The sequence below is a fragment of the Oncorhynchus mykiss genome, chromosome 5 (genome assembly GCF_057628025.1).
Source record: "Oncorhynchus mykiss isolate SJ-2025 chromosome 5, ASM5762802v1, whole genome shotgun sequence".
NCBI lineage: Eukaryota > Metazoa > Chordata > Actinopteri > Salmoniformes > Salmonidae > Oncorhynchus > Oncorhynchus mykiss.
In genome coordinates, this window is record NC_143026.1 from 61,903,588 (window position 1) to 61,926,960 (window position 23,373).

Sequence of the window (23,373 nt, forward strand, 5' to 3'; positions counted from 1 at the left end):
AAATGGGTCTTGTGACATGGTTTTCATTTTACGTATGATTCATGAGCTCCACCTCGAGGTCTTATGTGAACAGTTTACAGGAATCAGCTTTACTGTCCATGCACCCATCGACATGGTCATATTTAATGCATTCACAATGTGTGTGACCATATTCACAGGTTGGACTGTGCCTTTTCAGAATGAGCCAATATTCTACCTTTGGTGTGCTTGCGTGTGTTAACATGGTCGTTGAGACGAAAGGATGACTCAAGGAAAGTATGGTGAACATGTCTGTGGTGCTACTTGTGGTGGTAAAATACTATGACCGACAGTCAGGTGGAGGGTTTGCCAAAGCCAAACTCAAAATGTTTTTTGATGTGAAAAGAGCCTCATGCAAATCCTTTAAAGAACATCATCCCATCCTCTGACTTAACCTATAATCTGTATGGTTTTAAAGTGCCACCATATGCTGACATGCAGCTTTATAGCACCTCCTTTCCACTATCCCAGCTCTACATTTGACTGCCTGAGCCTTGGATGTAAAATCACATTCCTGGTATTAAATGTGGTGGTAGCATATGCAGTAAACGTTATGCCAAATAAGCACCACTGGAGCCTCAATCAAGGTAATAAAACATGGATACTTATTGTATATAGTAGAATAATGTTAGTTATTGAGAAGATGTATTGCTCCAGTTTTTCACCACTTTCCGGCAGGGGAACTCTCGAAACCAAAGAATACAAATACCAGAGAAGATGAACCCTCAAATGTTTTTATTGTTGTCTGTGAAGGTGAACATGGCTTCTCATCCTTGGCCCGTGAAAAAAGCTTCTCATTTGACTTGAGTCTGTGTTGAAATGTTTCATTCACCTTTCCCTCTTTCAATCTAATACATTTTTACAAAAAAAAAGTCACCTGGCTGAAGCGAATATTTATTTGATTATTTAAAAAAAACAAACATTTCATACACATACAGAGGGAGACTATTTCAACTTATATTATATCATATTATTCCTATTCAATATGAAAAGAAGACATAATATTGTAGCTGAACATTAATCTGCTTGTATTTTGCATGAAAGACATCACAATAAGATCAAAACACTGTCAATCAGCTCAGCTAAACATACCCATTCCAATCAACATAATGTAAGCTAAAATTAAGGCTGAACAGTCAGAATCCTTCATGGTCCACCTTCCACGACTATCAGAGTTGAAAGCTCACAACTGTAACCTCCCTCAGTGTTGCTTTCTTCTGAACGAGCAGCCTGGACAGAGGCGAGAAAGAGGAGTTGAAGTTCATAATTAGTAGAGCTCTAAACTGATATAGTGTGCGTCTATGCTACTGTATAAGTTCAGGCTCTTGAGCAATGTGATTGTACAACATCTTACCCTCAGTGAGGCGACATTTGCCCCCTCTGGGCTGGCACAGGACGAAGGAGCAGCCGCCACAGGGCACCACTCTCTGGGCATGACTGAACACTGTGGTGATCCTGTAGCAGCCTGGAATAAACGGGGAAACAAATATGTTTTTCTGTTCCCTTATATATGTTTTATTTATCTGTTATTTTACCAGGTAAGTTGACTTAGAACACATTCTCATTTACAGCAACAACCTGGAGAATAGTTACAGGGGAGAGGAGGGGGATGAATGAGCCAATTGTAAACTGGGGATTATTAGGTGACCGTGAATGGTTTGAGGGCCAGATTGGACATTTTAGCCAGGACACCGGTGTTAACACCCCTACTCTTACAATAAGTGCCATGGGATCTTTAATGACCTCAGAGAGTCAGGACACCTGTTTAACATCCCATCCGAAAGACAGCACCCTACACAGGGCAGTGTCCCCAATCACTTCCCTGGGGCATTGGGATTTTTTTTTAGACCAGAGTAAAGAGTGCCTCCTACTGGCCCTCCAACACCACTTCCAGCAGCATCTGGTCTCCCATCCAGGGACTGACCAAGACCAACCCTGCTTAACTTCAGAAAAGATACATAAAAATGGTATCCACAAGTTCATCTGACTCTGGGGAAGTAGCTAAAGGGCCTCATTGCCAAAATCCCAATATATCCCTTTAATAAGCCTTTGTAAATGCTTTATTTTCATGCTTCATTTATTTGTTGTAAATTACAATTATTTTAGATAATGTTATTAGAATAATAATGTGAACACCATTTTTATTTATTTTATTTTTATTTAACCAGGCAAGTCAGTTAAGAACAAATTCTTATTTACAATGACGGCCTAGGAACAGTGGGTCAACTGCCTTGTACAGGGGCAGAACGACAGATTTTTATCATATCAGCTCGGGGATTTTATCTAGCAACCTTTCGGTTACTGGCCCAACGCTCTAACCACTAGGCCGCCCGCCGCCCTGTACATACATACGTACATACATACATACACATAGTTTATCAATGGAGTATGGTAAATAGTGATGGTGGGGAAATAGTTACATATCATTATATTATTTTGCAAGACATACAGTATCCATACTTTGACTCCAAGTAGAGGGCTGCGTGTCCTGACAGAGATCATTGTGGTGCATCGTAATTTTCCATGCTGTGGGCAGGAGCGGCCAGTCAGACAGACAATTTTGGGATGAAAATTGTTTTTTTTGGTTGCGCATATTATTTGGAAACGATTGTCTTTTTGCTTTGTATGCATTAGCCTGGGCCTACCTACTGTATTAAAAGCAACCTTTTGTCACATTATTCACACACTCAGAATTCACTGCTTCCAAGTTCAATGGCCTACCTCTCCTCTCCTAGTTGGGCTTGCAAGATCAAGTGTGCCTACAGTATGTGTGGTCTCAATTAAATAGAGTAGGCTGCCTACACATGGGCGGAAGAGAATCACTTGGCAGTAATCTCTCCAAGGAAATTCACTTAAATATAGTTTACTACAGTGTCTGTGAATAAATATTGGTAATGGAAAAAAGTGTCAGGCCCTCAACCAATGAGAGTCGAGGTACAATCAAACAATTAGATCCTCATTGAAAAGGTAAAGGCTCAAGGCGCACACAGGCTATGGTGAGCAAGCGTTGTGCTTTTTCATTTTCTGTGCCAAAAAACTCCAGTATTGTTCATCCAATAGCTCGTTCCCGGTCTTCTTTCTATAGTGAGACAACATGTTTCCAACACATTTATTTCCATGACTAATCAAAAATCATTTTCTCATGGTCTCTCTGCAGCAGATATATAGTGAGCAATATTTGGACCATCAAATCGCAATAAAATATCAGTATGGAAGTGCAACGCATATACAGAATCGTGAGAATTACAATGCATATCATATCGGCACATGTGTATTGTGATAATATCATATTGTGAGGTCCCTGGCAATTCCCAGCCCTAATGGTAAATCGCAAACTTGGGAAGTTGTACATCCTTAATACTCACCTGGGCATTTTACATCCATGAAGTAGGAGTTGGGACTCTGAACCAACCTCTTCTTCTTGTGTCTTTGCCTCTCAGCCAGCAAAGTAGGGTGCATTAGGTCCTTAGCGAGCTGCAATACGGATGAATGTGTAAATATATGACTGTACAGTTTATACATTAAGATCCATAGAAAGATATAAACCCAGATTAGAATGGAAATCGTTGGGTTATAATAACATTTGAAATAACTATGTTTTTTATGTAAATAAGTCAAGGGCGCCCTCTCATGTCTGATACAAAAACTTCAGAGAGCAATTTTTGAGGCATGCCCAGACATGTATCCCATTCCCGGGACAAGCCCCACTATTTAATTTGTTTATGACATGTGGTGAAAAAGTAATCAATCGTCATACTTGAATAAAAGTCCAATGAACATTCTATACATCAAATTCCTTATATTAAGCAAACAGCACGATTTTTTACTTACGGACAGACAGTAACACTCCAACACTCAGACAAAATTTACAAACAGTATGTGTTTAGTGAGTCCACCAGATAAGAGGCAGAAGGGATGCCAAAACGTTATATTGATAGGTGCGTGAATTGGACCATATTGCTGTCCTGTCTGAGCATTCGAAATGTAACGAGTACTTTTGGGTATATATTTTTACTAAAGTACTTTACACCAATGAAAGCAAGGCCTACAATAAAGAATTAGGCCTACAGTATTTGACTGGCTATTCCAATGGTGTAAACACGATAACGGTATATGTGGCTACTTCTCACATGAGCAAAGAAAAAACACTTACCGACATTGCTTCTCTTGGTTATTGTTATTGTTATTTCACTGGCACTGTACTTTGATAACAAGATTATCGCACGGCTTTCAGACTGTACACTGATATTGTTGTCGTGAATGTGAAGCTGAGAAGTTGTAAAACTGTATAAAGGGTGAGATCATATAATGGGTGGGATCACATCTTAATGGGTGGGACATTGACTGCAAACGCACAATCAGCTGCCTTTTCTATTTTGATTGACAGTGGGGAAGTCGCGCTTCCGGAGCCACGACTGCTGTCAAGAGTGACATGTTGTTTGTCCAATCACTGGTCCAGTATAAATCGAAAAAGAAGTGACATATCCAAATATTTTTTTCAACTAACCATATCTCTTTACACAGCTGCCGGGCGGGATTTCCGCAATAGCTAATAACATGGCGAAGACTTACGATTACTTGTTCAAATTACTGTTAATCGGCGATTCTGGCGTCGGAAAGACTTGTGTGTTGTTCAGATTTTCAGAAGATGCGTTTAACTCAACGTTTATCTCGACAATAGGTATGTACATTTCGTAAGTTTTGTGGTTCGAAAAGTTATGCAGGAGGAGGGGTAGCTAGCTCTCGACCCCAACTAGCAATATTGGTGGTGAGCGCCCATCCTGTCATGCTAACGCTAGCTAACTAGAGCTTGTTTGGTTAGCATTTAGTTCTCCAGCCAGGAAACAACCGGCTTGTTTACAGGGCTCGCTTGACAATAAAACCAGCACTTCAGCATCCCCGGCATACCTCAAATTGAAATGTTCATGATATTTTTTTAGCTGGCGACGTCACCAGCTGACTCCTTAGCTATCTAGCTAACGTTAGCTGTCAGGTGAGCAAGTAAACTACCCTGACTAAGTAACTACACTCATATATATATATATATATATATATATACATACACACACACACACACACACACACACACACACACACACAAAAGTATGTGGACACTAGTTCAAATGAGTGGATTCCGTTATTTCAGCCACACCCGTTGCTGACAGGTGTATAAAATCGAGCTCACAGCCTTGCAATCTCCATAGACAAACATTGGCAGTAGAATGACCTTACTGAAAACCTCGGTGACTTTCAACGTGGCACCTTCATAGGATGCCACCTTAACAACAAGTCAGTTTGTCAAATGTCTGCCCTGCTAGAGCTACCCCGTTCAACTATGTGCTGTTATTGTGGGGAAACATCTAGGAGCAACAACGGCTCAGCTATGAAGTAGTAGGCCACACAAGCTCAGTGCTTAAAAATCGTCTGTCCTTGGTTGCAACGCTCACTATTGCTACTGAGTTCCAAACTGCCAACACAATAACTGTTCTTTGGGAGCTTCATAATTTTTTTTTTTATCATGGCCGAACTGCCATACACAAGCCTAAGATCACCATGCACAATGCCAAGCTTCGGCTGGAGTGGTGTAAAGCTCGCCCCAATTGAACTCTGGAGCAGTGGAAAAGTGTTCTCTGGAGTGGTCAATCACACCATCTGGGTTTAGCGGATGCCAGGAGAACACTACTTGCCCCAATGCATAGTGTCAATTGTAAAGTTAGGTGGAGAAGGAATAATGTTTTTTATGATTTGGGCTAGGCCCCTTATTTACAGAGAAGGGAAATTGTAACGCTACAGCATACAAGGACATTGTAGACCATTATGTGCTTCCAACTTTGTGGCAACAGTTTGAGGTAGGCCCTTTACTGTTTTAGCATGACAATGCCCCTGTGCACAAACAGATGGTTTGTTGATCGGTGTGGAAGAACTTGACTGGCCTGCACAGAGCCCTGACCTTAACCCCATCAAACACCTTTGGGATGAATTCAAACTTCGACTGCGAGCCAGGCCTAATCACCCCAACATCAGTCCCCAGCCTCACTAATGCCCTTGTGGCTGAATGGAAGCAAGTCCACGCAGCAATGTTCCAACATCTAGTGGAAAGCCTTCCCAGACGAGTGGAGGCTGTTATAGCAGCAATGGGGGAACCAACTCCATATTAATGCCCATGATTTTAGAATGAGATGTTTGACGAGCAGGTGTCTATAAAAACAGAGTCGCACACTACATGTATAAACTCCCAGTAATTTATTGGGTAAACCTGATGAGCATGTGTCCACATACTTTTGGTCATATTGTGTATTCTAGCTAGCTAATCTAGCAGTGATGTTCATACACAGCAAGCAGTCCAATTTTAGCTGAGAGTTGCATTACAGAAAGGTTAGCTCGGAGGTGAGGTCTCCCCTTAAGTTTTGCAGCAATTTACATTGAAATCGTTGACTTCCTGTGTGTGGCTTGCAACATCATCTAAAAAAATGGGCCTCCCTAGCCAGAACCCAGTCACTCTGGACTTGGTGTCATGCAAATAAGTACTTGCTAGCTTCCGAGCAAATGTTGAATGCAGTCTGCTTTTGCCACCTGTGCATAAACAGTGCTGTACATCAACGTCAAATGGTTGTTTCAAAAATCCTTTGTCATTTGCAACTCCGAGATGACAGTGAAATGTACATCTATTTTAGGTGGGTAGAAATGCAAGAATTGTCTCACTCTGGCTAATCCTCTTTGCCTTTTTAGGTATTGATTTCAAAATTAGAACAATAGAACTAGACGGGAAGAAGATCAAGCTACAGATATGGTAAGACAGCCCTTTGACTTCTTCACACAGTGTCTTAAATTATGTATTAGAAAGAGCACCTTGGGAATGCTCACAATTGGCCTATAATTCAACAAGTGGGTTGATTCAGGGATAGGAATGAAAGGCTCTCATTGTGTTGTTCTCTTACCAGGGACACAGCTGGCCAGGAGCGGTTTCGAACAATCACAACGGCATATTACAGAGGAGCCATGGTCAGTTGCCTTGCTTCACTATGTCACTCTCACAATGTCAGAAATGTACTAAGCATATGCCTAGCTAGCTAAGAACTTAGTTTGAATTTAATTATTTTTTAAAAATCATATTCAGAGACGTTCATGGCGATCAGTGCATCAACTAATATATTTCCAAACTAGTTTGAGCCGCTCCCTTTTTAGAGTTGTAAATGAAGCAGTACATACCTGAGATCATCCATGGGAGGTGGGTACAATCACCCTGGAATCCTGTTTAGGCCCTTTATAACAATTCGCTATCCTCCCAAGTGTACAGGTTTCTCAAGTTTAACAGGATGCTAATATCTGACATGCTCTGTTAAATTGGTTGTTTGTTTTTTCTTCCTCCCCAGGGCATCATGTTAGTCTTTGACATCACCAACGAGAAGTCATTTGAAAACATCAAGAACTGGATAAGGAATATAGAGGAGGTAGTCGTCAGAAATTGTAACATTTACATCTCTGCAGGAGAACAGAAGTTAGTGAAATTGAAGGCGTTGCATTGCTCTATAAATGCTATGGATGACTTATCCTCTCTTCCTGTCTAGCATGCCTCTGCAGATGTGGAGAAGATGGTGCTGGGCAACAAGTGTGACGTCAATGACAAGCGACAGGTGTCCAAAGACAGAGGGGAAAAGGTGGGTGATCACTGACCAGTTAATGAAAAGTATATCATAAACTAAATAACTCAGTGTCTATAGAGTAGATGTTGATTTCTGATTGTGATACTGTCCATGTAGCCACTCAAGGGCACCTGATCCACACAAACTTACATTAAAACGCTGCATGTAAGCTCACGGGATCAGGTGGCTTTGCGAGGCAACATGGACAGTACAATAAGAAATCTACATGTTGTGTGTGTCCCTCTTATCTCCTGTTGGCAGTTAGCGTTGGAGTACGGTATTAAGTTTATGGAGACCAGTGCAAAGGCCAACATCAACGTGGAGAATGTGAGTTGCAGTGGGGTAAAATTTGATAAGACTATGCAATTAATATGATCAAAGTCTATTAAACCAAATGCCTGACTCGATTTAACATTATAGTAAAACCATGTGCAATTATGTGTTTAGCTGACTAAGATCAAGGAATGGTCATGAGAAGAGAATCAAAGCAAGTAATATTTAATAACTCTGTTAAATGAATGGATTCACATTAGAGGTCTTCACGGGTCCAAGTCCAAAATGGATCTGGGCTTTCCCACCCAGACCCGATATGAATAAATATATATTTTTAAATATTGTGACCCATTCCAAACGAACCCGAGGACAACTAGACCCATTCCGTATCGACCTGGTTGGCTCCAGACCCGGTCTGATCCGAGTGAGGGAAACAGCAGAATTATTTTTACAAGCTACTCTATTAACTGGAGCTAAAGCGTACGAGGGAGAGAGAGGTGCTGCTTTAGCAGGTGGGGGAGGGGCCGAACTGTGAGCGAGTGACACGGGAGGAAGAGATGGCAACCAACCAAGACGACTCGCACCATAGTAGACTAATGGCTGCCGTAGCTAACTTATTTATCGTCACATCATTATGTAGTACCTGTCTTGACTGCATCAAACCGGGAGAAGCTAATTAAGCTCGCTAGCTAGGCTAATTGCAGTTTCTCATCCTACAGTTAGAAATAACAACTCCATTCAGAATATTAAGTAGCAGCCTAGCTGTTTGCTCTTGGTCATTGTAGCCTATCCTACTTTAACATTTAATTACATCATTTTAATTACATCTTCCATTGAGTAGATGTCTCCTAACTTTAGACATACACAGAGGCTCTATGACTGTAGCGTATTGCTGCTTTGATGGCTTATGATAGGCCAAAAACAAGCTACACGTGCCATGCTCCACTCTCGTGAAAAGCAAGAGTAGCAGCATAAATTATTAAAATGTTGCTCTCTCTCTACTGCAGCAGTTGCGTTCGGATCTGTACCAGCCCTTACACATATCCGTGACGATCAGACCCGTGACTTTATTTAGAATTCTGGATCCAGACCCGCTCGAGTCCCGGTTTGGGTCTTGGGTATTCGGGTACAAGTGGATCCGTGAAGACCTCTAATTCACACACAAGTCATAATATTAAGGTTAACTTACAAGACCAAGCATGAACGAAGAGATGCCTACTAGGCCATTGTCTGAGGAAATATCATACAACCATTATCCAATGGACTGCATGCAAGATAAGAGGGAGAACAGAACTTAATTTCAAACATCTGAAGGTGTAAAACCAACCACCATTGACCAATCATATGATACAAAGTTTACAGTAACCTGATCACCCAAAGGGTGTCACAGCATCTAAAGGCTTGTGTGAGGGGTGAGACAAATGCAAATAAGACAGAATTCCTGAAGACAAACTCAGATTCATCTATAGTCATTTAAAGTTCACCCTGTACAAATACAAGTTACCACAGAGATGCATACATCCATATAGACAGCTTCATTTGCCGTGCAGCCCCAGGTGACAGCGAGCACACCGTTTAGGGCCGAGCCTACAGAGTTGACTCATTCCAAGCAGTTCTAAAAACAATGGGAGTACAGTAAAGTTGTGACATTAGTGAAAGACAATGCACATTGTTTTGTCTCTTTTGATTTGATCTCTATTTGCCCTGTTTTTTTCCCCCCTGACATTTTCAGGCATTTATGACCCTTGCCAGAGACATCAAGGCGAAAATGGACAAGAAACTGGTAAGTGTGTGTGTAGTATGTGCACATCTATTTCAATGGGCTATAATGTGTGTTCCCTCTGACTTACATTGAGTGTATGTGTGTTCCAGGAGGGCAACAGTCCTCAGGGCAGCAGTCAGGGGGTGAAGATCACAGAGCAGCCCAAGAAGAGCAGTTTCTTCCGCTGTGCCCTCCTGTGAGGACCACGGCCTTCTCATTGTCTACAGCTGGACAGAACTGGACTGAGCTTGCTCAGAGCTCTCCTCTCTTTCGCCCTGTTCTCATCCCTTTCTCATTACCCATATCCCAGGCCTCTTTGGGTTTTGAGCTTTTTTTCTGATTCACCATGTGTCCCCCAGTTTAAAAACGGATGTATTCATTGGTCAGGTGGATCAATCAGGGTTGTTGGATGGAGATCTCTATACCGGGCACTCCTCATGCTCTTATATCGTTTCTCATAATTACACTTAGGCTTCTGCTCCCCCTCTCCTCTCTTTGTCTTATGCAACTGGTATTGTTACAGATACTTCATGTTGCTATGTGGTTGCACTGCTGCCAAAGTTGATCCTTAGTGAGTTTTTTTTTTTTCCTTCTCAACATGAATTAACCTTATCCTTAAAAGCAGTGGCTTATTTCCATGTTAAGACTAGTTAACCATCATATATACATCTGACGTCTTCTGTCAGAGAGTTGCCTTCTGTGTCATCTAGCTACTACTATGGAGATCTATGCGTCCCTGTTTTATCCTTTCTCAAATGATAGTGATTCTCTCTATTCTACCTTGACATTACTCATTTACCATCCAAGAAAGACACTTATTTTCTTAAGATAATACCTAGAAAAATTCTGAAGTCTTACCATGTTAATAGTGAAGACGTGTGAGGTGAGGACAGTGGGAAGGTAGGCCCCTAAATGGCAGGCAATCCAAGAAATAAGATGTTGTAATAAACTTTAGTGAACTGTTAACAGAAAATATACATATTGGAGCAGATCGGCATTGTACTTGAGGACGCACAACTGCAACGCATTTTGACGCTGTCTGTAGAGAAGTCAAAACGCGTTGCAGTTGCGCGTCCTCATGTACATTGCCGATCTGCTCCAATATGTATATATTTCTGTTAACAGTTCACTAAAATGTATTGCAACGTACTGGCTGCCTAATCATGATTCTTTTTTTTTTTTCTTCAATAGTGGACATTCCATCTTAGACATACCTAAAAAATAAAATAAAAAGACCTGTGTTCATCATTTTACATGTACTCTATCGTTATGCAGTTCCAATTTGTTTCCTGCGTAAGGTTTATCAACCATATTGAGTGGTAAAACAATTCTGTGCCGATATCTGCACATTTTGATTGCACTTTAGTAATGAAATTGGCTTCACTGCTTAACATTTGCAAAAGCATGTCTTATTCTGTTAGTTCTAAAGAATACTGACATATTCCTATACAAGCTATCACATTCCGGAACTTCCAGTGGCTGTCAGTTGAAATCTGTTCCACAGTAACATCAGTCTAGTTGGAGCACAATTCATTTCCTAACAATTGAGTTGCATAAATTGCCCACAACTTTGGTTTTGGCATTCGAAATGTGTTTTAATATTAAACCACTCCACAAAATGTTTTCTTTGCCCCAATTATGAATATTGTGTGTGATGTGGAGACCACTGAAACAAAGAGAATCTTTTGGGTGGTAATCACTTTGTCATGGATTATAATTATTAGTCATGTCTTAGGCAACCTTTTCAAATGCCAACCTCAACCTATTCCTTATTTGTTTACTGGTTGTTAAATTGTGATACTGTAATACCATTCGGGTTTAGTTTTGTGTGGCCTTTGTGACTTTCTAAGCCTGTTTTAATGCTGCTGTTGTCAGTATTTGTGGCAGAAAATGAGTGACAATGGTCTGCCTTGTAGTTGTTTTGTAGGCCTATAGTCCATTCCAACTAAAGTACATGTTATGATTATAAGAACTCAATTGAGTAATGTCAACCTACTGTATTGAGAATATTTGAAATACAATATGCAATGACAGTCCATTTCACTAGAGAACCACTCCTGCAGCTTATTTTTAGTCGAGGATAGTAGCTATATGTTTTCCTAATACTTGCTGCTTTGAAACTGAAGAGACCCACATTTTGGTGTTGATAATTACTATTAATGTGCCAGTATTAAGACAATCTAATTCTGGGTGTTTTGGGTTTGATTTAATGTTGCAGTTTTACATTGAATGCATTGGCATCAGTACTTTATCTAAGCACTAGGGGGCAATTTAGTGACATGGCAATGGACTAAAATGTCACAAGCAACGAGTCAAGAGACATGTAGTCAGTATTTTCAGTGAAACAACATCCAAATATGAAAGTGTCCTTGTAGAAACCCTTGCCAGATTTGAAATATTATTCCAGTCCCTATCCTCAAGACTTAATCATAGTCTCAGTGATTTGTAGTCCGTTATAGGGTGACAATGTTAAATGGATGCCTGGAGGACAGTAGCTTTGCTTATTGGAGTTTGCGTTTCGGTTTCGTTCTCCTTCCTTGCTTGCCCTTCCCTCTGAATTTGCCACTGTCCATGACAGCGTGTCTTATTTTCACCTAATACTTGATATCATGGTCTTTGCAACTATGCATCATGAGGCTGTAGGTCCTCTTGAGGGTTTGCACATTTGACTTGAAGAGCTTTTCTTTGATATTAGACATGTGCAAAGGATCATTATTGCATTGCTTTCTGTTATCTTTATACTTTGTCACTCCCATCATTCCCATTCAATCCGTCTTAATGTGGAACTTGCATTCCATTTGTCAACACAAACATTTCTAGGAAATTGAGCACATATTAAATCACAGCAAAAGGAAACGACTTCCCCCTGATTTTGCAGATGAGATTTTTATGTCCTCTCTTGTGTAGAACATCACGAGTGGCACAGTCAGTTTGCTGAACCGCTGTGTATGTTCAGGACCTTGTATAGGTCTGGCAAATGTTTATTCAGAATAGCGATTATGACGGTTTCGTTTCCTTTTGGTGGCACTATTTGTACATATTTTTCAGTTCATAAATCAGTCCAGCATTCCATGTTCAAGACAATTTGGATTTCATAGATACCTATGGAAAATGGGGGGGAAATGGCATTTAGAAAACAATTGTAAATAAGAAAGATCTAAAAATTATTGTACTGTACTTTCATACATATTACTGAATTGATCTACACCTTTTGTAGATGTGTACTTTTGATGATTTATTAAAATGATTATTTTAAAACTTGCTGCAGTTTCTCAATTTACTTACAACTTATTAGGCTACCATCAATTGTTGTCCCAATTAATTCCTTTCTATAATATTAAGGGAAACGTTAGCCATGCAGAAATGTCAGATATTTATATCCCAAGATCGACCACAACGAAACTGTCGTTTTTATTTTTCTTACTTTCGATTGCACCTGTGCTGTATATCTTATCAATCGTATATATTGAAGAGGACTACTCCTATAGAATTAAAATGAAATGTTTAAATTAGCTTGCTAAAGCTGTAATTGGTATTGAGGCTAGGCAAGGCTATTTTACGACGATAGACCTACCAGATTCACGCTTGGGAAAAATATCTCCACCCTTTTCCCTCACAGGAGCTAACTTGTAAAGGTGTGTGAACAGAGCAAAGCTTCAGTTTCGAGTTGCTCCTCATGAGGTAAATTGCTTTATTGAAAAGGCGACTAAAATTGTAACTGGCCACAACAGGTGCGTAGACAAAATGTAATGTTCGTTTTATTTGTGGGATTGGACAACTTTTCTTATTATGTACATTTTCAAAGAAGAGTATTTGTTTTGTTAGACAATGTGGTATGCAGATGTATAGTTAGTAGGCCTAATTACTCGGGTATTACTATAGTTTTAGTATTGTACTCATTTGGATGCATTTTTTGTATCTGGTTTTACCCACTTGTCTAAATAATATTTGAATATTAAGAGCAGAGTAAAAAAAATAAAGATTTCCATTGAGGCCAACAATGTATCATGTATGTGAAGCTATTTCACTTTGTTAACCGTCTCAGTTTAAATGTAGTTGAATATATACGTAATACTAATCCAAGGTTTATTAGTGCTACTAAATATTTGGCAGCATAGATGTCTTTGTTGCCCTAATGTAAATAAGTGTATCAACCAGCCAGCTGAATGGTCTTCCTCTTTGAATTCAGAAACTGCAAATTATAGAGGAACAATCAGAGCAATAGCGAAGTGCTCTTTGAAATTAGGGTGATTATATATTTTACCTTCTTACAGTTTATAACTGGACATTAAATCTGTCATTTATACCAAATGTGTTCACTGTCCTTTAAAAAAATAATTGTTGACATGTCAAACTGGCAATGGAATAACATTAGAGAATGAGGGGTGCTTCCTGACATCATTCTTTACTGTATGTTACCAGGACACAACTGGGGGGGGTATGGATGGAACACAGACTCAGGGAAGACATGACGCCCATTCCTGGTTCACTGAGTTCCAACTGGACTGTGTCATCAGGAATGGGGTAGTTCCAGAATGGTTCCATGGCATTATTTCCAGGAAGTAAGTTCTCAAATTGTGTGTCTGTTTCTTTTCCCTGATAAACAACATAGATGAGACCAATGTGTGGCTTGTGGTGAAGGATATACTGTATGCTTTGACTGTTATTGTCTTACAGTAGGGCACTAAGTTTGTTCTAACGTCGTAGTGTTTATTCACCGCAGGGTTGCTGAGGAAATGCTCCTGTCCAATCCCACAGGCTACTTCCTGATCCGTGTCAGTGAAAGCAGGATAGGATACACACTCTCCTATCGGTAAGCCTCTGTGCTTTGTACATGAGATAGACAACTCCAGGTGAGGCATCATTAGATTGGTTGTTTGTTCAGCTGATGACAATAAGTGTTCTGTTTCTATAGCTTTTATCCTATTCTACGTCAATGCCACATACTACCCACTCTGAAACGTCATGTTCTATTCAACGGTGTAGTTCAAAGTCCATCTGCATTTCCTTATCAAAATAAATTCCCTGTACATCTAGTGCCACTGATAGGTGCAGGCACTTCATGATCGATGTGCTGAAGGACAATCGCTACATTATTGTAGGAGAGGACATGCATCACAGCTCACTGCAAGACCTGGTGAACTTTCACCGCAGGGTGCCTATCATGCCTTTCAATGAGCTGCTGACTGTAGCTTGTGGACAGGTGAGGAACTATACTTGATTCAGTAAACTACAAACGACCGTATTGTTTATTTTGTATACACACCAGTACGCTATAGGCTTGAAATGAGTTGGTCTCATATAGCATAAACACACAGGGGTACGGTACACTGTGCTGCATTTCTGTACACTGTTGTGGATACATTAGTGAATTGACGTGTGTTTGACTCAACATTCTTCCCCTTCATCTACTTCTTGTTGTAGGTATCAAAGGACAAGACTGATTACGCAGAACTGTTATTCCCCAAAAGACCAGCCATGAACCCTAATCATGGTGTGTTGCCAAATAACCCCCCACACATGCACAGTAGTACTCATCTGAAAGTAGCTGAGGACATTCCACCTGCCCTCCCACATCGTCCCAGCACATTGAGTGACCCTGCCGGCCCACCTCCAAACACTAGCAAACCACCTGTATCTCCAAACACCCCTTCTCCCAGACTCTACCCCTGCCTGGAGACTGAGTTAAACACACTGAGCTTCCAAACCCCAAGCATGGTAAAGACGCTGGACTATCATAGTGTTTACAGTATGTGTTTGTTGGGGGATAGGGCTAAATCTTTATTTTCATACTTTGAATGGTGAGATAATGCTATTGCAAATGTGTTGTAGGCCTACATTGACATAATATTGAGGTTTCCTAACTCTGGGTCTAAAAAAAACTAAATACCTACATATTTCATTGTAGGTTAAGCAAACTAAGGTTAGACTGTACTCTTATATGGAATGTATTATTTTCATTCCAGGTAGATCATACTGCTAAACCAGTGCCATTGCCCAGGAAAATGCATGTAGTCACCACGGCCCAGCCGGACCAACCTCCTGAGTTACCTGCCAGAGGCCCTGCTCTACCACAGAGAAAGGACACGGACCAGAGCAGCACAACATCTAAAGGTCCCACAGAACCCAGGACTGTGGGTACAGGCAGACCACAGACCCGACCAAACACACACCACCAGGACCCAAACTCCAACCAACAGAAGAATCAAGATGTAAAGTCCGTGGTCAGCAACCTGAGCTACTTCAGGAGGAAGTTCCATAAGAAGAGAAGTGCCTCTCAGGAGCACATGTATGCAGAGATTAGTGTGGAGGATGAGCAGGGGCAAGACCAGGGGAAACTCACAGCCGTGGAGGCTAGAGATAGGGACATTGATACAGCTGCTGATAACGAGTATCAGATGCTACCAGGAGAGATTGACAATGGCCTTCCACCCATCACTGCTGCCACCGCTGTTAGACCCACGGACTGTGGGTTACTGCCAGAGTATCTGAACCCTCCTCCTTTTGCCCCTGGATACTAATGTCCACTTCTCTACCCTCAGGATGGCTGGGTGGCCAAACGGACAAATGCATTTTGAGAAGGCACTGATGAGTTAAAGTTAGTCTGAAGATTTTCTAGTTTAACTGGATATATCTAGAATCTCTTTTACAATGTAACATTGAGAACTATTTATGTCTGCAACCAGCTCTGGTTAGTGATTAGACCATATCCAATGTTTTTTTACAGTGCTATGTATTGGTCAACTATTTCATATCAAATGTGAAAATACTTTTGTTTTATTTAATTTGATGTGAGGAATTATGTTAGACATCTATGTATTATTTTCATTAAAATACAACCATGGCAAATACCTGTTTCAATTGTCCATCCAGTTATGTGATACAACTTTGTTTCTGCAAGAGATGGCAGTCAAATGCTGATCTGTTATCAACAATGTAATAGGGAAGTGTGCTCTCAGAGATAGGTGCTGGTCTAACTGGTTTGACCAGATGAATGTGAGTGAGTCAATCGGGAGAATCAAGTGACAACGTGGGCATTCGGGTGCATTCGGAAAGTATTCAGACACCTTCACTTCTTCCACATTTTGTTACGTTTCAGCCTTATTCTAAAATTGATTAAATTGTTTTTCCTCAATATACACACAATATTCCATAATGACAAAGCAAAAACAGGTTTTTAGACATTTTTGCAAATGTATTAAAAACGAAAAACTATCACATTTACATACTGTAAGTATTTAGACCCTTTACTCTGTACTTTGTTCATGCACCTTTTGGCAGCGTTTACAGCCTCGAGTCTAATTGGGTATGACGCTACAAGCTTGGCTCACCTGCATTTAGGGAGTTTCTTCCATTCTTCTCTGCAGATCCTCTCAAGCTCTGTCAGGTTGGATGGGGAGTGTCGCTGCACAGCTATTTTCAGGTCTCTCCAGAGATGTTCAATCGGGTTCAAGTCCGGATTCTGGCTGGGCTACTCAAGGACATTGAGACTTGTCCTGAAGCCACTCCTGTGTTGTCTTTGCTGTGTGCTTAGGGTCATTGTCCTGTTGGAAGGGATCCTTCGCCCAGTCTGATGTGCTGCGGAGCAGGTTTTCATCAAGGATCTCTCTGTATTTTGCTCCGTTCATCAGTCCCTGCAGCTGAAAAACATCCCCACAGCATGATGTTGCCACCACCATGCTTCACCGTAGGGATGGTATTGGTGAGGTGATGAGCGGTGCCTGGGTTCCTTCAGATTTGATGCTTGGCACTCTTCCTAGTGCTGGCCGCCTGGCCAAACTGAGCAATCGTGAAAGAACAGCGTTTGTCAGGGAGGTGACCAAGAACCTAATTGTCATTCTGACAGAACTCCAGAGTTCCTCTGTGGAGATGGGAGAACCTTCCAGAAAGACAACCATCTCTGCAGCACTCCACCAATCAGGCCTTTATGATAGAGTGGCCAGACGGAAGCCACTCCTCAGGAAAAGGCACATGACAGCCTGCTTGGAATTTGCCAAAAGGCACCAGACACAAGATTCTCTGGTCTGATGAAACCAAGATTGAACTTTTTGGCCTGAATGCCAAGCGTCAGGTCTCGAGGAAACCAGGCACCATCCCTACGGTGAAGTCTGATGATGGCAGCATCATGCTGTGGGGATGTTTTTCAGCGGCAGAGAATGGGAGACTTGTCAGGATTAAGGGAAAGATGAACGGAGAAAGTACAGAGCAACCCATGAATACTGGGGCGAAGGTTCACCTTTCAACAGGACAACGACCCTAAGCACACAGCCAGCCCAGAGCACAGAACCCGATCTAACATCTCTGGAGAGACCTGAAAATAGCTGTGCAGTGACGTTCCCATTCAACGTCACAGAGCTTGAGAGGATCTGCAGAGAAGAATGGGAGAAACTCCGCAAATACTGGCGTGCTAAGCTTGTAGTGTCATACCCAAGAAGAGTAAAGGCTGTAATCGCTGCCAAAGGTGCTTCAACAAAGTACTGAGTAAAGGGTCTGATTACTTATGTAAATGTGATATTTAAAAACAATGTATTAGGTGCAAAAATGTATAAAAACCTGTTTTTGCTTTGTCATTATGGGGTATTGTGTGTAGATTGATGAGGGGGGAAAACAATTTAATCAATTTTAGAATAAGGCTGTAACGTAACAAAATGTGGAAGGAGTCAAGGGGTCTGAAAACTTATCCGAATACCCTGTATGTCGTCTGCACATGCAGGTGATAGAAAGCTGAAAGCACTACCATCGTTTTAAAAAAGTATGTTTAATAATTATTTCCTGTGTACATTTTGTCACAAATTCCATCTGCATAATGACTAATCACCTAGACAACAGGTTGAGCAAATGAAAATGTAATTGTATTCAAGAATCTGGCTTGCAGTGGTCCTGAAAGCACCCCTTCCAAATTATTGTACAGACAAACGGGGTTAGGGGAGGTGGGGTTCCGTGTATATCGTGGCCAATGGTTTTCCGATGTAAAACAGCAACGTGAAAACTGTTGGTTTTTTTCAAAACGAGAGCCTTGATTTTTGTCATCTCGTTTTCAGAACATGAACAAAACAATTTGCTTTTTATGCATTTTTTTCTCTCTTTTTTTTTTTAATGGTTAGTTTTTTGTTATCTCGATTTATGCATATAAAAAACAACTTGATATTTTGAATTGCAATGGGTGGGGTTGCATGTGGAATGTCTGTCATTGGCCAAATGCACAGCCAACACTTCCTGTCCCTTCAAAATAAGAGTTAACTCTTTCTAACGTTTTTCTATTAATCTACTATGAATGAAGGTATTATTAATTCATTATTAATCTGTTATTAATGCATCTACTGTAACATTCATCATAGGCTTTTTCTACATGCTATCAACGTTAGTAAGGGGTTTGTGTGTCTTTGTGCTAACCATCATGCACAGTACAAATCTTCTGTCCTCGGCTGAAACACTCACTTCCGAGTTCCAAACTGCCTCGAAGTAATTCAGCACAATAACTGTTCGTGTGGAGTTTCATGAAATGGGTTTCCATGGCCGAGCAGCCGACACAAGCCTAAGATCACCATGTGCAATGCTATGCACCACTCCAGCATCGGCTGGAGTGGTGTAAAGCTCGCTGCCATTGGACTCTGGAGCAGTGGAAACGCATTCTTTGGAGTAATATTTCACGCTTCACCATATTGCAGTCCGATGGATGAATCTGGGTTTGGCAGATGCCAGGAGAACGCTATCTGCCCCAATGCATAGTGCCAAGTGTAAAGTTTGGGGCTGTTTTTCATGGTTTGTGCTAGGAAATCTTAACACTACAGCATACAATGACATTCTAGATGATTCTGTGCTTCCAACATTGTGGCAACAGTTAGGGGAAGGCCCTTACCTGTTTCAGCCTGACAATGCCCCTGTGCACAAAGCGAGGTCCATACAGAAATGGTTTGTCGAGATCGGTGTGGAAGAACTTGACTGGCCTGCACAGAGCCCTGACCTCAACCCCATCGAACACATTTGGGATGAATTGGAATGTAAACTGCGAGCCAGGACTAATCACCCAACATCAGTGTCTGACCTCACTATGGCTCTTGTGGGTGGAGTGCAAAAGAGCTTTGTGCGCATCTCTGTGTGTGGAGTAAAGGTGGTCTAGAGTTTTTTGACATACTGGTAGAAATGAGGTAAAACGGATTTTAGTTTTCCTGCATTAAAGTGCCCGGCCACTAAGAGGAGGATTTTCTTGTTTACTTATGACCTTCTACAGCTCGCTGAGTGCAGCCTTAGTACCAGCATCGGTATGTGGTGGTAAATAGACAGCTATGAAGAAGATAGATGAAAACTCTCTTGGTAAATAGTGTGGTTTACAGTTTATCATGAAGTACTAACAGGCGAGCAAAACCTTGAGACTTCCTTAATATTAGAGCACACCAACTGTTGTTGATAAAGAAAAATAGATCACCCCCCAATCTTACAGGAGGCTGCTGCTCTGTCTTGTTGATGCACGAAAAACCCAGCTAACTGTATATTATCCATGTCCTTGTTCAGCCAGGACTCAGAGAAATATAGGACATTACAGTTTTTAATATCCCGTTGATAGGATAGTCTCGAACGAAGTTCATCCAGTTTATTCTCCAGTGATTTCACGTTCACCAGTGGAACGGGGGGTAGAGGCGGATTATCCATTCGCCGATGCAGTCTCGCCAGGCATCCGGCTTGTCGACCCCTGGAGCGGCACCTCCTCTTCTTACGAATGACAGGGTTTTGGGCCTGGTCCGGGAAGAACATTATATCCTTTCTGTACGACTCATTAAAGAAAACATCCTTGTCCAGATCGAGGTGAGAAATCGCTGTTCTGATGTCCAAAAGCTATTTTCGGTCATAGGAAACGATGGCAAAAAAAGTTAAAAACACACAAAATATCAAAATTTGTCAGGAGCCGTGAGAACCGCGGCAATCCCCTCCCGGCACCATTTTAATAAAGCAGCATTCTACAGCAGCATTCTAGAATTCTATTGGGGTCTAAAGGGTTAATTACTGTTTCCCCTTCCCATGTGAAGCCCACTGGTGTTGATAGGGTTAATTGTTTTCTGTATTTTATTTGGATTTTTTGCACTATTGTGTTGTATTAACTATTTGTGAGCCCAGTGTAAGTAGGAAGGGGAAAAAGTAATTAAAGGGATAGTCATACTCAAATGACAAACACTTCAACAGGAGGTCAAAACCTGAGAATTCTACCTGAATTTGATAAGGTTGGTATATATTTTCAGAGCTGCTGGAAGGAGAGACAAGGAAGATGTGTCTATCCTCAGCTTCGGATGAACACATCCTCCACATCTCTCTTCCCCAGCTGGTACTGAAGCATGAGTGAGTGAGGCATGGCTGCCCCACAGGAGAAGGGGACAGGGAAGGTGTCGCTTTTCGGTGTCAGATGGACACATCCTCCCAATCTCTCCAGCTAGGACATACCATCCCTCACTCCATACCATTCTCCACCCTCAAATACACCCCTCTACCCAAGTCCATCATGGCACAGGTGCCTCCACACCCCTTGCTCGTCTCCTCCTTCCTCCTTCCCGGTCTGCTGCCAGCTGCAACCACCTCTTCATGACTGACTCCACTGTACTTTAGATGTTTTGGGATTCTTCCGGACAGCAGCAGAACAAGAGCACAACTGGTTGGAAATATGTGAAATGTAGTTGTAACAGGTAAATGGAATGCTGTAAAATTGAATCTCTCAAAAAGAGCATGACATACAAAGTGGAATGAAACTCACCAGTTTCAGTTTGAAGTCGGCCCCCTGAAGTTCAGTTTCCAGGCTCTGGAGACCTTGTTGATCCTTAGACGGCAAAAGGCCTTCTTTGATCACATATTCTGCAGCGTTCCACTATGAGGTGTATGATGATTCTTTTCTGTTCCATGCTTGATGAGCATTTCCTGAATTAACGCTGAGGGGCATTTCACTATAACACAACGAGGTGGACTAGAGTGAAGTATATTGCTGCCCACCAGGAGGAGAGATTGGGAAGATGTATCTTTCCTATGCAACGGATGGACACATCCTCCCCATCTCTCCCTCCACCAGCTGACACTGAAACATGAGCGAGTGAGGTATCGTTGCCCACCTAGATAAGAAGGAGAGACAGGGAATATGTGTCCATCCTCGGCGTAGGATGGGCCCATCTCTCCCTTGTGCGTCTGATGAATCCTTGGGTTTTCTTGTGGTGGTGTCTGCTGGGGTCTGGGTCTTGCAAGGTCTTGAGGAATCTGGTGGGCTAGAGATGGACAAGAGCAAAGAGACTGTTAGATTAAGAAAAGTGCGGACTGTCATCTTTTTTTATGGGAGATAGGAAAGGAAATAAGGAAAGGATGTTTCTGAACACGTCGACGTTAATGTGGATGATACCATTATTATGGATAGTCATGAATAAATTGTGAAAGATAAAAAGTGAGAAAGTTACACAAAGATCATACCCCCCACAAAAATGCTAATCTCCCCTGTTATTGGTAATGGTGATGGAGGTTAGCATGTTTTGTTGTAGCCTCTGTAACCTTCTCACTCATCATTATTCCTGATTTTTCTGAATCGTGGCATTATAATATACTGCCCTAACAAGCAAAAAGGCAGTAACTGCTCATTTGGTCGGAAATTAGTTAATGTAATTTTTGCTACATTAAATACATGCTTAATCATATGGACAAGTATCCTGTCACATCCTGACCTTAGTTCCTTTTTTATGTCTCTATTTTAGTTTGGTCAGGGCGTGAGTTGGGGTGGGCTTTCTATGTTTTGTTCTGTGTGTTATATTTCTAGGTGTTTGGCCTGGTATGGTTCCCAATCAGAGGCAGCTGTCAATCGTTGTCTCTGATTGAGAACCATACTTAGGCAGCCCGTTTTCCCACTATGGGTTGTGGATAGTTGTTTTCTGTTTTGTACCTTGCAGAACTGTTCGTTTGTCGTTTTAGGTTTTTTGGTTCTAGTATTCGTATGGATTAAAAGGTATTATGAATACTTAGCACGCTGCACCTTTGATCTTCTCCTTCTCCCGACAACAGACGTTTCATATCCTGACTATTGTGTTTTGGAGAAAATGGGGGTCATGTTAGCAGTAACTGCATAAAGTGACTGTGAAACCAAGGTAAATAAAAGTCATTTTGCTCAGTTTCACACTGAGCAGTTACTGCCTTTTTGCTTGGTAGGCAGTATAGTTCAGAAACATTTTACTGTGGACAGAAAATGATTCCAGTCATCATTCAGTTTCTATTGGGAAAAACAGCCCAAAACAAACTGCAAATGCATCCAAAGAGTGTGTAGAGTCACACGCTTGATATAGTCATTGCAAGCTAGGAATATGGGACCAAATACTAATCTTTTGACTACTTTATACACTTTGGGTGAATTGGTCCAAATACATGTGGCTTCTTCAAATTGGCGTACTAGATATAAAGTGCTTCAATTTCTAAACGGTAAAAACAGATATGTATGAAAATACCCATAGGAAACATGCTGTGAGTATAGAGCCAAATATTATTATTACATTTGTGTTAGCGTCACTGTACAAATACATACGAGGGGAGTGACTGTGGTAGGGAGATTAACCACAGTCAATAGTATTAATATTAGTTTTAGTGCGAGGCCAGTGTATTTAGTGACAGACCATGCTGTCCTTCAACTACACTGATATGAAAAACCTGCACAGAAAAGGAGACAAT

At 41.3% G+C, this 23,373-nt stretch overlaps 3 protein-coding genes across 11 annotated transcripts; 2 read left to right on the forward strand and 1 right to left on the reverse strand.

Moving 5' to 3' along the window:
- Positions 1–738: 738 nt before the first annotated feature.
- LOC110524214 (small ribosomal subunit protein eS27-like) lies at positions 739–4,435 on the reverse strand. 2 transcript variants are annotated; one of them, XM_021603661.3, is made up of 4 exons: positions 4,172–4,435; positions 3,384–3,492; positions 1,373–1,483; positions 739–1,248 (listed from the first exon to the last, which is right to left on the reverse strand). In XM_021603661.3, the coding sequence occupies exons 1-4, from the start codon at positions 4,175–4,177 to the stop codon at positions 1,220–1,222; spliced, it is 255 nt and encodes an 84-aa protein (XP_021459336.1). In that variant the 5' UTR covers positions 4,178–4,435; the 3' UTR covers positions 739–1,219. The 2 variants fall into 2 exon arrangements, with proteins under 2 accessions (XP_021459336.1, XP_021459335.2); XM_021603660.3 differs by lacking the exon at positions 739–1,248 and having other exon boundaries at positions 1,308–1,483; positions 4,172–4,354.
- Positions 4,436–4,528: 93 nt separating this feature from the next.
- On the forward strand, positions 4,529–12,954 carry LOC110524213 (ras-related protein Rab-8A). Its single transcript, XM_021603659.3, has 8 exons — positions 4,529–4,699; positions 6,748–6,808; positions 6,960–7,020; positions 7,392–7,469; positions 7,587–7,676; positions 7,923–7,988; positions 9,667–9,717; positions 9,807–12,954. The coding sequence occupies exons 1-8, from the start codon at positions 4,576–4,578 to the stop codon at positions 9,894–9,896; spliced, it is 621 nt and encodes a 206-aa protein (XP_021459334.1). The 5' UTR covers positions 4,529–4,575; the 3' UTR covers positions 9,897–12,954.
- A 110-nt stretch (positions 12,955–13,064) lies between these two features.
- Positions 13,065–16,545, forward strand: LOC110524210 (hematopoietic SH2 domain containing). 8 transcript variants are annotated; one of them, XM_021603655.3, is made up of 7 exons: positions 13,065–13,377; positions 13,886–13,943; positions 14,119–14,258; positions 14,420–14,509; positions 14,734–14,899; positions 15,121–15,414; positions 15,663–16,545. In XM_021603655.3, the coding sequence occupies exons 3-7, from the start codon at positions 14,137–14,139 to the stop codon at positions 16,215–16,217; spliced, it is 1,227 nt and encodes a 408-aa protein (XP_021459330.1). In that variant the 5' UTR covers positions 13,065–13,377; positions 13,886–13,943; positions 14,119–14,136; the 3' UTR covers positions 16,218–16,545. The 8 variants fall into 8 exon arrangements, with proteins under 8 accessions (XP_021459330.1, XP_021459331.1, XP_090091579.1 ...); XM_021603653.3 differs by having other exon boundaries at positions 13,318–13,427; XM_090235452.1 differs by having other exon boundaries at positions 13,318–13,427; positions 15,667–16,545.
- Positions 16,546–23,373: the final 6,828 nt, after the last annotated feature.

What these genes read in the sequence shown, in the direction of transcription:
- LOC110524214 (XM_021603660.3), bottom strand. An exon ending in CATGGATGTAAAATGCCCAG is followed by an intron (nt 1,484 to 3,383) that starts GTGAGTATTAAG and finishes CGTTTATTCCAG; the next exon opens with GCTGCTACAGGATCACCACA.
- LOC110524213 (XM_021603659.3), top strand. Translation starts at nt 4,576, where the DNA reads ATGGCGAAGACTTACGATTACTTGTTCAAATTACTGTTAATCGGCGAT. An exon ending in AACGTTTATCTCGACAATAG is followed by an intron (nt 4,700 to 6,747) that starts GTATGTACATTT and finishes TTGCCTTTTTAG; the next exon opens with GTATTGATTTCAAAATTAGA. An exon ending in CATATTACAGAGGAGCCATG is followed by an intron (nt 7,021 to 7,391) that starts GTCAGTTGCCTT and finishes CTTCCTCCCCAG; the next exon opens with GGCATCATGTTAGTCTTTGA.
- LOC110524210 (XM_021603655.3), top strand. Translation starts at nt 14,137, where the DNA reads ATGGATGGAACACAGACTCAGGGAAGACATGACGCCCATTCCTGGTTC. An exon ending in GGATACACACTCTCCTATCG is followed by an intron (nt 14,510 to 14,733) that starts GTAAGCCTCTGT and finishes CTGTACATCTAG; the next exon opens with TGCCACTGATAGGTGCAGGC. An exon ending in GCTTCCAAACCCCAAGCATG is followed by an intron (nt 15,415 to 15,662) that starts GTAAAGACGCTG and finishes TTTTCATTCCAG; the next exon opens with GTAGATCATACTGCTAAACC.